We start from the raw sequence: 12,425 nt of genomic DNA on the forward strand, positions 1-12,425 counted from the left end.
GAACTTAACCTGATATGAATAGTTGAGGACTTCAGATGGGGCTATTAATGTTGCTGGTTCGTATCTAATTGACAGCGTAGATAGGACATGTAGGATGGGGGTAACGACGGCTGTTGGGCTAGAGAAGAAAGTATTTTCTAACAATGCAATACAATTTGGGCTGTCTTTGGAAATGTCTCATTTCCCCTACGGCGGACGTACGGCTAGTCAAAAGCATACAGCCGTTTGAACATTTTTTTGTACCAACTACATATAGGTGCTTTGAATAAGACGACTGTTTGACTCACCGTACGGCCGCCGTAGGAGAAATGTGAATGCAGCATTAACCATGAAAAGAGGGTAGATACCTTGCCACTAAAAATGGGCACCCCGCTATATATATTTTGTAATACACGTATTGAAACTAAGTTACGGAGGCTTGCCTCCCATACAAGCTTTGCTTTTCTTGGCAAGCCCCTCCGTTCTGTTTTATATAGTTATTATAGTCAAATATACATGATATACTTTAGTTTGCATTAGTTCTCATTGTTTATACCTTATTTTGATTGATGTTGTACTTTAAATTTGATTATGTATTGTTTGATTTTGTTGTGCTTTGTGAATGGAAAATTAATAAATCTAAATCTAAATGTATATATATATATACATATATTTATATATATACATGGCGGCTTGTCATTGTTCAAAACCCAACTTCACCCGACAAAGGAAATTATAATTGGTATGGTGTCGAAAATCTGTCTATCTGACGGTCAATTGGATCAGGCTCGCCCTAACCTCTAACCCGTCTCAGTGGTCTAGTGGTTAAGGCACCGGCGTTCAAAGCTTGGGGCCCGGGTTCGATTCCCGGCAGAGACATTTTTTTCGGCACCACCAATTTTTCCAAAGGGTAGATAGCTCTGGGGAACCTTGATTTAAGCTACGCCTACCATTGTTCTCTTCATCCATTTCTTTACACAATATTTACATAAATATACATATATATATATATATAGATATATACACACATATATATGTACACGCACACATATGAATAGACGTGTTTTTCACGCCTGTTTCAGAAACGGATTTTGAATTCTCTTTTTTTTTGTCACATCATGGGCACTGACGAAGAGTGTGATTTTACCTTTCATTTTTTAGGGCTATATGCTCCTTTTAAAATCTACGATTTTATTTCTACGGAATTTTCTAAACCATTTGTGATTTTTACATATATATATATATATATATTTATTTATATACACACACATGTTTATATACACCTGCACTGTCAACTTGGGATCCGCAACAAGAATATCGAAAATTTGAGGATTGCCTGCGTGTCTCCTTCATTTTTTTCTATTCTGTCAAATGAGAACCTAAACCTCGATCGGGCCTTCAGTTGATATGTTTAACAGAGAAAACTGCAAAGTGCATAGAAATGTACCCTTTTTCATTCTTTACTCCTTTTTACAGACAAGAGTTTGCGAGATTCCAATCAATTTTAAACGATACCACAACGATTATTCTCCATCAAAGGAACACCAAAATAAATGAAAGTGTAAGATTAGTCGACAGGAGAAGCAAAGTAAGAATTACTCCTGAGCTGTTTAAATTATTTCCAAAGGTAAGAATGAGTTATCTACTTGACAAATGTTACCATATCCTGAGACATTTAACATGTTTAACGCATTGGCAGCGGAAGCAAAACAAATTAGGGGGGGGGGGGTCCAGCTGAAATTTTGGGATGGACACAGGTAAAAAAACTTACAACCCCCCCAAAAAAAGGTTTAACCTAATTTTTATGAGTGTATCACCTAATTTTTTTGACAAGCAAAAAAAAAAGAAAGAAAAAAAGTTATCAACCAAAAAAATGGGGGGGGGGGGCACGTCCTTCCGTTCTCCCCCCTGCTTCCACCTCGTATGGTGTAATGCAAGGTAAAAATTGCTTTGGATGGTTAATACGAATGATGAAAATTCGCGATAATCATGTAATTTGTATAGTTTTTGTACAGTGGGCGCTGGAAGTCAGCTTGAGCCGGTATGAAACTGGAGTAGTAATAATAGAAATGAAAGAGTAACGATGTTCGACGTTACAAATTTTCCACTTTTGCATTTTTGATTCCATATTTTGGTAGAGCATGATGAAAACCTCCCTCTACCAAAACTTGGTGGGAATCGGTCCATGGGGTCTTAGATATGACCTCATGAATACATAATTAGCCCCATTTAAATCAGTGTATTAATACTGGTCTGGTTCCTAACATTAGAACCGGGCCAATAATACATTGACTTCAATAGGGCTAATTATGTATTCATGAGGTCATATCTAAGGCCCCCATGGACCGATTGCCACCAAAATTGGTAGTGTTTTTTTATCGTACTCTTCCAAAATATGGAATCAAAAGTGCAAAAATGGAAAATTTGTAACGTCGAACTTCGGTACTCTTTCATTTCTATCATTAAAAACGTTGAAATACGGAAAAGGTTTTTGTGACGTCATCACTCATGCGCCTGGGAATAAAGCATTTCAAGATCAGATGGCGCTATATATTATGAACATTGCAGAAAGTGCCTGCGAGGTGGATGCTAAAATACGCTATTGGCGAAAAACGCCACCATATCCGCGAGAAATTTTCAGTAAGCCTGGTGGATGGGTTATTATACAGATATTGACTGATGGGGTGTGTAATATAAACATTCTTTGGACCGCCGGATTTATATTTTCCCGAGGCCGAGGGGTCATAGCTGGGGGAAAATATGATCACGAGTGAAAATATAAATTCTTTCGGCGGTGCAAAGAATGTTTTTACACTCCCCATCAGTCAATATATGTTACTTTATAAATGTATTAGATAGCCTTGAATGATGGCATACATGTAGATATAAAGTTTGGTCTATGATGTGTGCAGCAGCTTAGTTGTTTATGAATATGGTATTCACAGTGACTCATGGAACTGGTATAAGTAGGCCTAACTTTAGTCTAATGCAGTGAATGACCCTTATCTAATCAAAATCAAGTTTGTTTTGGCTTACATCTAAGTTAGAGTCCGGCCCAGGTCCAGGATCCAAAGCAGAGCGAGAATGCATGTTGAGCCATGATGAGGTGCACATTCTGATCCAATTGGCCAATAGGAGATGGAGACAACATGACATGATCTTTCTGTTGTCGAATTAGGTCAAGCACCAAATCTAACTAATGTTTCGTTCAGCACTAACGTTGTCGTTAACAAGATTTAACGTTAGATTTCGCTAACTTTTTTAAGACTCTAAAATTAGGTCTAGGTCTAACTTGTTAACACGTTAAAAAGTTAGACCTAACTTATAGGCCTAGATCTATGTCTAACGTTAGGCCTAAATCTAAACATACTTACCCAATTTAATTTGTCCAAAAGCTGTTCTTATTCCTCATTGCTCATCAGACATCACCACCAATCTTTGATGTTAACGTTAGACCAAATCCAAAACTCTAAGCTAAGCTTCAGTCTCTATCTGCTAAACTACGTTGGCTGCACTCACCGTTACATATCCAGAAATGCTTAATAAATTTCGAGAATCTCAGAAATTACGTTTATTCCTGTCTACGTAACACAAATCTAGGCTCCATTTTAGTAAGTGAAGTGAAGAAGGCCTAACGTTAGATCTAGTAAACCTCAGGTGATTGTTCGTATAGGCCCCTCTAGGAGGGAAGCGGTATTGAAGTGTAGTGGAGCCTATACGAATCATCGCCCGATGTAAGTCGTAGTAGACTCCTACGTACTTCGGTACGTCGTCGTCGAACTCACTTGAATTCCGCGGTTCGGTTTTCATTTTTTTGTTTTGTAATGATATTCACTGATTCATTCATGATTCCATTTGATATCGAGTGTCGACCGATTGCAAACGACCTCTTCTTTAGTCCCACGTATGTTATTTCCGTGTAATTGGTAACATCTAGTCCACAAGAGGGCTCCATGTCTTGTCTCATCTCAATTCCACTTATCACACTTGTTTTTTCTTTTATATTTTTGTATTCAGCGAAAAGACATGGTTAACTTCAGACTCATTTTGAATGGTTTAATTGAATTATCAATGATAAAAGAAAAGAAAAAAAAAGGAGACAGTAAACTTTTGACCGGCAACTTTTGGAAATATGATTATTTCAACCACTAGGGTATCTTAGTTTGCTTTAGAAGTGATGTTTTTTGTCTACTGATCAATAAATATTGAAAGATTCTTCACTAAAAACCAATCAAATACTATGAAACGCACAGAGTAAACCCTAAAAACCCAAAGTAAAAAAAAAAAATCCCCATTTGACTTAAATTGGCAGTTGAAAAGAGAGATGGGGCTTTGGATACGCCTTTTTCTGAAACGATTTTTCAGCTTCAAAATAAAATTAGTTTGGAGCCTGAGAATTACCCTATATTTTGATACTAAATTATGACTGTGTTTGAAGAGCACAAGTGAATTAATTGTAAATGATTGAAAAAAAATATTTGTTTGCAGGTGTACCCAAACTTTTGACTGGTACTGTATGTATACATAATACATACAGACAAAAAAAAATGCTGTTAGATTTTCCCCAAAGAACCAAGATGCAATGGAACTTTTTTTTTCACAGTATTTGATCACAATGCTTTATCGTCTTTTATATCTAAATTTAGACTGATCCAATAAATCTACCCAATGGAAAGAGGTACCGCTCGTGTGCTGTTGTGGGAAATAGTGGTTCGTTGCGAGATAGTGGATGTGGAAAAAATATTGATAAGCATGATTACGTCATAAGGTAAACCAATTTATTATTTTGTCTCCGAAATCGGTCTCCTCGATGTAATGAATGAAACATAATGTATCAATGAAATATATCTAGTATAGAGTATTTCCCCTGAAAAGAAAAGGTCCATAAAGATGGGACAAGTAATGGCAAATCTGTAACAGAAGTGTAGAACATCGAAAATAGATCAATTTCTTTTGTTCGCCTTGCTCTTCTTTCAACCCATATGCTTTTTAAACTATTTTTGACAAATATTATTTATCTTAATTTTGATTGTGATTTTAATTGTGTCGGCGAAAAGTCCATTTGCTTTATAAGTTTTATGCAGCTCAAAGCCTTTTGCGCGGATGAAATCATATAGTGGACGGATGCTCGATGGATAGAGCGTATGAGTGCACGGCTGATACATAGCGTTTTCCAACGGACGGCAATTCTTCTTTTTACATTTTACATCCGCTTTGCATTCGTGCAGTGTAGTGGGACCGGGCCTTACTAATTCACAATTCGATACAAAGAAGCTTATTAGAGATATTAAAGAACAAACCTCTCAAACGGTACATTGAAGTGTGGCTGGCCTGGATGTGCAATTGAGCAAATCCCAAACCACGATTTGATTTTGCTTTGACCTCTCAAATAGTTTGTCTTAACGAGTCTTGTTGGTTTCAGACGTACGTTTTAGTCGGGAATCGTCCCTCCTCGGCGCACGATGGATTCAATATGTTCAAGAACATAACCTATTGTCAAACGCCCGTCATGGCAAAGAACCGATATTGTTTTCGTCGAATGTTGGTCAATCAAAACTGCAGTTTCGTCGTGACAAACTCTTGACAAACGACCCGACATATTTGCATTTTCTTTCTACAGCTCCGAAGTTTTCAATGAAACTGCTGTTTCGGCTTATCAATTTTTGACAAAACCCTTTTACCTATTCGCTCCCATTCGACGGGCATTTTCGATACATTGTTCTTAAATCCGTCCTGCGTTCAAGAGCAAAGAGTCCCTAATGTCTAAGTCAGTACTGTGTTCCGCGGGGTGTTAAGTAACACAAAGGTTAGCGATTGGTCGTACACTTGATTTTTCACAATTAAATTTACAGATTAGTCAATGGAATAGATCTTTAAAAAAAATCGTTTTTTGTTTGGTTTAGGGTTCAGGTCTTAACGTAACTTTTCCTTTTATCTTTTTGGTATACAGATGTAACATGGCTCCGCTCAAACCGTTCAAAGTAGATGCTGGGATGAAAAATGATTACGTTTCCATGAACCCCAGCATTTTACGTACAAGGTAAGTCTGCCAAGTAATAAAGACCAAGGTGCAAATGTTTTTATCGTCATAATTGTAAGTATCATCATCATCATCATCGTCATCTTTACTATCATTGTTATCATCATCATCATCATTATCGTCATCATCTAAATCGCCATTATCATCATCACCGCTATCATCGTCATATCATGCCCATCATCGTTATCGTCGCCGTCATCATCATCGTGTCCATTAGTATTCATTTCTCTATGTCGTGTAATCAATTATGCACCATTCTTTCCTGTGCTCGTATTTCATTTTGTCATTTCCTTTTTGCGCAGTCCTCTTCCGTTTTTTTTGCAACGCGCATTGGCGAAATTTGAACCCCCCCCCCAAAAAAAAAACGTCAAAATTAGAATTTAGAAATTACTCCAAATCTTTCGTTAGAAAATGGTCATAATGTTAAGGATTGCAAGCCATTTCCCCTTATTCTGTGTTTGCTTCCATGTTTGTAGATGAATATCTGGTATATTGATGACGCTTTCCTATTTATGTTCAATCTGTTTATTTTTTTCTGCAAACAGATTTCGAGATCTGCAATCAGCAAAGTCACATAAAGCTTTTAATGCCGAGGTTTCAAAATACAGTGGGATCTTAAGCATACCCTGCTTCTGCACAGGAGGGACCGTGACTCGTTCGATGAAGGCAATGTCTGTGGTCAAATTGAAGCAACCTCAGATGACATGCATGAATCCAGCACACTTCATTTCCTTTTCCAAATTCTGGGGGAGCCGCTGGTGCACTGCATTCAAGACATTCGACAGGTAATGCGCAGTCGCAGTTTCCTGACCTTGCGCGGCCGGCCGTACGGCGAGTCGAAAATAGCCGTTTCAATGATGAAATTGCCATGCCTGTTTCAGGCTGTACGTTGTCTAGAATTAGACAAATCGGCTGTTTCGACTCGCCCTGCGTAAGGCAAATGAATAATCAATAAAACTTTGTATATAGAAATTATGAAATGAGTATATAACAGAGAGTGAGAGAGTGAGAGAGAGTATATATAAGCAATCGATTTTCCAAGTTTATGGGAGCAGATCGATCTGATAAGGCCTTGAAATTATATTACCGATAAAAATGTGGAGTTTGAAGACGGAAGAGACGACAATCAACGACGAATACGAAGATCCGGTTACGACGAAGAACAAGTATGGCGATGATCGACGATGGCTAGGATGAGGAACGAGTATGAGACGATGAAGACGCAAATGACGTCATGAGTGCGAACACACGTGTCCTTGATGAATGACGAACCAGAGATCAGTTGAAGCTTTGGAGTTTTAGCATCAACAATAGGAATAATTACGGTCGAATCTGAGATAGTAGCTCACTGATTTCAGTGCGTGTCATTTCCCTTGAATGACATTCCCGACCTTTCGTTTAAGGACTCGCACGCTTATTTACTACGGTAGTTGATTTTGGAAGACTTTTTGGGCCCGTAATCATGGTCGTAAAACTCTGTCCTGCAATGCAAATTGTGTGACATGAGATTTTTTTTTCGTTTCGCATCTGCAACGGAAACATTCAATATGCGTTTCGTGTGCAGAATTCTGGTTTCTGCTATGGTAACAGCGATATATCCGATTGAGGACGACTTTCCAAAGCCACATTTAACTCCTCCAATAGCTCGAGAGGCAGCCCGGGGGCCCACTTCCATTGATTAGAGGATACCAGGAGCGACCACGCTTAAAAGCTAGGGACACAGTGGGCAAGTACGTTACGTATAGGCCTATGTAACGTTATAAGGGTGTCAAAACGATGTTTAAAATACTGAAAAAAGGGATATACATGTATATCCAATGCTTGCAGTGTTTCACAAGCCAAATACTTGTTGTTAAGAGATGCATTTTCACAATCTGTAAAAGAATTGTTTCCCTTGTTTAGGGTACTTTTCGAAACCCCATGGTCGTGCCTGGTATCCACTCATTGATGGAAGTGGACCCCCCGGAATTTGAATCTAATCCCCCATTTCTGGGGGAAAGTAAAACATAATGCCCATAATGCCCGTGTGCTAGAGGCATATCGTTTGTGTAGAAAGAGTAAACAATAGAACAAAAGAAACGCATTGCATATGCTGTGTACAGAAATTGTTTCGGCTACAGAGGTTGATGTGACCCATGAAATCAATTGCCAGTGATCCACCAATAATCCACATTAAATGCATTATCGATTCGATGGACTGTAATGATCTATATCTAAGCCTTCATTTAGTAAGATTTTCCTCACTCAATATGTACTCGATTTGTTTGAAAAACCACTTTCTTATCCATGTCATTATCTATTTTAGGCCCTGCATTTCGAATATCTCCAGCCATCAGTCGTAATATACATGTTTGTATGGTGCGGGTGTCGCGGGAAAGGATTTTGCACACGAAAAGCAGATCTGTAGGGCCTGTAACCCCCCTGTAACACAAAGCTTAGCATTGATTGTAGAGCAGTTTTCTACGTTTGATTCTATTGACTATAATGTACAATCAATCTTAAAAATCAAGTGTATGATTAAGCGTTAACTTTTGTGTTAGATGACCGTAATATTAGCGTCCGTGAGGATTGCGAAAGGTCCCAATTGACACAGAGAGTCGGCCCTAGGCCGATATAGCTGACCCTAAGTTGACAGCCGTCTAACAGCAAAGGCCCTTTTAATACACTATTCTATTTACCAAAATATATCACCTTATCTAAAATTAGCTTTATTATTCATTATACAAGTATATAAATAACAAGCTGCTTTCAGCATGAGTTTTTTGATAATCAAGAAAATATACCAGTTGAGATATCTGGTGTATTATCTCTCTGACTCGATCGTAGATCAAATCTATACCAGCAATTTAACAGACCTGCAAAATAAATTGCTTTCACTCGGGAAATCACATAAAGTATTCATAATTTGTAAAACAAAGCTTTGTATAAATGATACAGAACTGTTGACTTTCTGTTTAAACCGCAAAATACAACTTGCATTCATTTCAGGTATAAGAAACTATATTTTGAAGAATCGAGATAAATAGGAACTGCATGTTATTTTGTGACAAAAGGAGAAGACTACAAGTACATATTTTTCTTGGAAACAGACCTGCTATAAAGCATAAGAAACTTAAAAAAATATATATAAAATAAACATTACTTACAAATCAGCATTGATAAGAGCGGAACCTGCCTGCACTGTGTTGAGCGGCATATACCCTTTTCCTTGGTTAGAAAAACACCCGAAATATGAGAGACCTTCTCCAAAATCAAAAGTCAGAGCAAGGAGTTTTAATGCATGGAGAACCATCCAACAATATCCCGTTATAACCACTTTGATGCCGCAATGATAAAATATGTTACAAATGTGTTTCGTTGCATATTTCTCGCTGATTTTAGACAAGAGATTCCTGCCTAACTACACACTTAAGGCGAATTACAAAAAGAAGCATGCTCTTGAAATGACTTAACGCTGCTTCTGGTCGGATAATATGAGATACATTGCTCACTTTTATTGGGGACAGCAGAAAGGAATGTTGCACTATTTCTTGCAATGTGATTTAAAATTATTTCGACTGGTAAGGCCCTATCTCACCAACGGAGACGTCGCCGCGACAGTCCCCAACTCCAACTCCGACAATCAGTCGCTGCAGTCGTGGAGACGTCTCGGAGACAAAAATGGCTTTCGCTCTCACCAAGGTGGTGGCAGCAACAATTTCAAAATAGGATCGACGAAACGTTTGAAAGATCATACACCTGACTTGGAGCAGGAAGAGGGATATCAGCACGCGTTCAGCCACGTGGTTTCTGAAGTGGGTCAAACAGTGTGAAGAAGTGTCGCGGAGACGTCTTCGCAATGTATTATAATTTTTTTTTGGTCTCCAGCAGGTCTTCGCGATGTCTCTGAGACGTCTCTGAGACATCGCGGCGACGTCTCAGCAGTCGCGGATATCATTAGTCTCCGAGACGTCGCAGCAACTGATGGAGACTTCTCGGAGACGTCGCGGAGACTAGAAACAGTCTCCAAAAATATTAAACATGTTTAATCTTCTTGCGACTCCTCGGAGACTCTGTTATTTTCATGAGACGTCTCAGAGATGTCGCGGAAACGTCTCTGCAAGTAGCAAAATTTGTAGTCGCGAACTAGTATTAAGCCCAGTGAGATACCCCCTTTAGCTCTGACATATAGCATCACAAATTGATACATTCCAATAAACTAATCAAAAGGTTTTCTAAAGTGTGGAAGTGTCGGGGATTTTGTAGAGCGTTGATTTAAAAAATGTCAAATTATCCGCTTTTATCACATTTTGAAACAGTCAATAGTTCGCCCTGTATAAAGACACAATACGCCTTTGATATATATTTCGTCAGGTGTTCAATATCTATGTTGGTGCTAAAATAAAAATGGAAATATCCCAGTTATCCTTTTTCACCACAAATAATTTTTTTTAGGTTTTCCATGAAACTGGCGGCATCACAGGTCGGAACAAAGGTTACATTGCACCTGTGTATTTCTTTTGTACTTCTTTAGAAATTGGAAGCTATTTGCATATCGTTGTCCCTCTACTCTTTACCTCCAAGGTAAGGGGGTATCTCACTGGGCTTGAAACTAGCTCGCGACTAGTTCGCGACTACAAATTTTGCTAGTTGCAGAGACGTCTCCGCGACATCTCTGAGACGTCTCATGAAAATTGAAGAGTCTCCGAGGAGTCGCAAGAAGATTAAACATGTTTAATATTTTTGGAGACTGTTTCTAGTATCCGCGACGTCTCCGAGAAGTCTCCATCAGTTGCTGCGACGTCTCGGAGACTAATGATATCCGCAACTGCTGAGACGTCGCCGCGATGTCTCAGAGACGTCTCAGAGACATCGCGAAGACCTGCTGGAGACCAAAAAAAATTATAATACATTGCGGAGACGTCTCCGCGACACTTCTTCACACTGTTTGACCCACTTCAGAAACCACGTGACTGAACGCGTGCTGATATCTCTCCTCCTGCTCCAAGTCAGGTGTATGATCTTTCAAACGTTCCATCGAGACGTCTCCTTGGTGAGAGCGCAAGTCATTTTTCTCTCCGAGACGTCTCCGCGACTGCAGCGACTGATAAGTTGGAGACTGTCGCGGCGACGTCTCCGTTGGTGAGATAGGGCCTGTAAGAGTGAGCTGGCTTAGCTTTTCTTTGATCAGCGCACAGAACAGAAATATGTAAAATAAAGACTTTGTAATGCGACACTCCTGCTAACATAATTGTCTACTTATTGTGACAATCCAGCCTGCTGAAACGCCAGGCAAACTATGATGCCAACAGTCAAGTTACTGTGATTATAACACATGCCTATTGAAATGTCAGGCAACCTACCATGACTACAGAACACTGAGGTAAACAATATACTTATGTACACGGACTTTAACAAAAAGATTTATCCAGGTTTCGATAAGATCCTACACATGGACTCCTCTTGACTTTATCCTTTTTGCATTTACAGGTTTCTACTTCGTTTCAATGGCTATACAAATCTGTGATGAGGTGGATCTCTATGGATTCTGGCCATTTTTTTCTCGATTCGGAAATCAAAAGACCAACGTACGCTATCACTACTTTGACAAAATGAAGCATGCAACGGGGTCCCATTCCATGAATGACGAATTCGCCATTCTCGTTCAACTCCACAACTTGGGAATCGTCAAGCTTAATGTGGGTAGTTGTTAACGGGGAGGTCCATCCCAACAACTTAAAATTATGATTTGAATAAATAAAAGAAAGATCAAACAAGCATAACGCGTAAACCGTCATCCAAATCGGATGCGGATGTGGAATACGACAGACATTTTAAAATTTCGCTCATATTTTAAAACAAACAGGACTGTTCTATACACATCATACGGATTATATATGCAGAAGAAAGTATTGATGAAGTCATTCCATTTCTCTTTTGTATTTTGTTCAATGGATTATGAAATATTTCAAATTTAGCAGCTGACAACACGGGAACTCTTTATCAAACCACAATTGAGCAGCACACCTGCAAAGCCAAACTTTGTTTCACTTTATAATGAGAAGATAGAAAATAGTTCATGGTTCATATAATAGGTCACAACAGAAAAAGTGAGTAAAGGAAAATTTGGAAATGTCAAATCTTTCTAATTTTACATCAGACTTAATGAAATGTCAGCGCTGAATTTATTCATTTTTTTTCTTTTTATTCAAATACACGTTTGTCGGGATGGACGTGCCTCTTAACAATATTTGATTATGTCCATAGAGATGTATATTGACACTAGAGTAATCGCTCGCATTGACGCGCGCGTAATGCGGCTGTGATTCCATGTATTGCGCAGCCGCCATCTTAAAGAGGGCAAGAGCGCGGATTTATAACACACGGCTCTATGGGAGAATATCACATATTTCACTTTTTTACATTA

General features: G+C 38.8%; 1 protein-coding gene and 1 long non-coding RNA gene across 2 annotated transcripts; both read left to right on the top strand.

The window, feature by feature from the left end:
• The first annotated feature begins 328 nt into the window (after positions 1-328).
• On the top strand, positions 329-6,499 carry LOC121406282 (CMP-N-acetylneuraminate-poly-alpha-2,8-sialyltransferase-like). The gene is made up of 5 exons (XM_041597299.1): positions 329-339; positions 1,456-1,606; positions 4,626-4,747; positions 5,930-6,019; positions 6,496-6,499. The coding sequence occupies exons 1-5, from the start codon at positions 329-331 to the stop codon at positions 6,497-6,499; spliced, it is 378 nt and encodes a 125-aa protein (XP_041453233.1).
• A 199-nt stretch (positions 6,500-6,698) lies between these two features.
• On the top strand, positions 6,699-11,565 carry LOC121406047. Its single transcript, XR_005968749.1, has 2 exons — positions 6,699-6,804; positions 11,489-11,565. It is a non-coding gene; the product is annotated as an uncharacterized LOC121406047 (long non-coding RNA).
• The last annotated feature ends 860 nt before the right edge of the window (positions 11,566-12,425 follow it).

This window comes from Lytechinus variegatus, chromosome 19, assembly GCF_018143015.1.
Source record: "Lytechinus variegatus isolate NC3 chromosome 19, Lvar_3.0, whole genome shotgun sequence".
Classification (NCBI taxonomy): Eukaryota; Metazoa; Echinodermata; class Echinoidea; order Temnopleuroida; family Toxopneustidae; genus Lytechinus; species Lytechinus variegatus.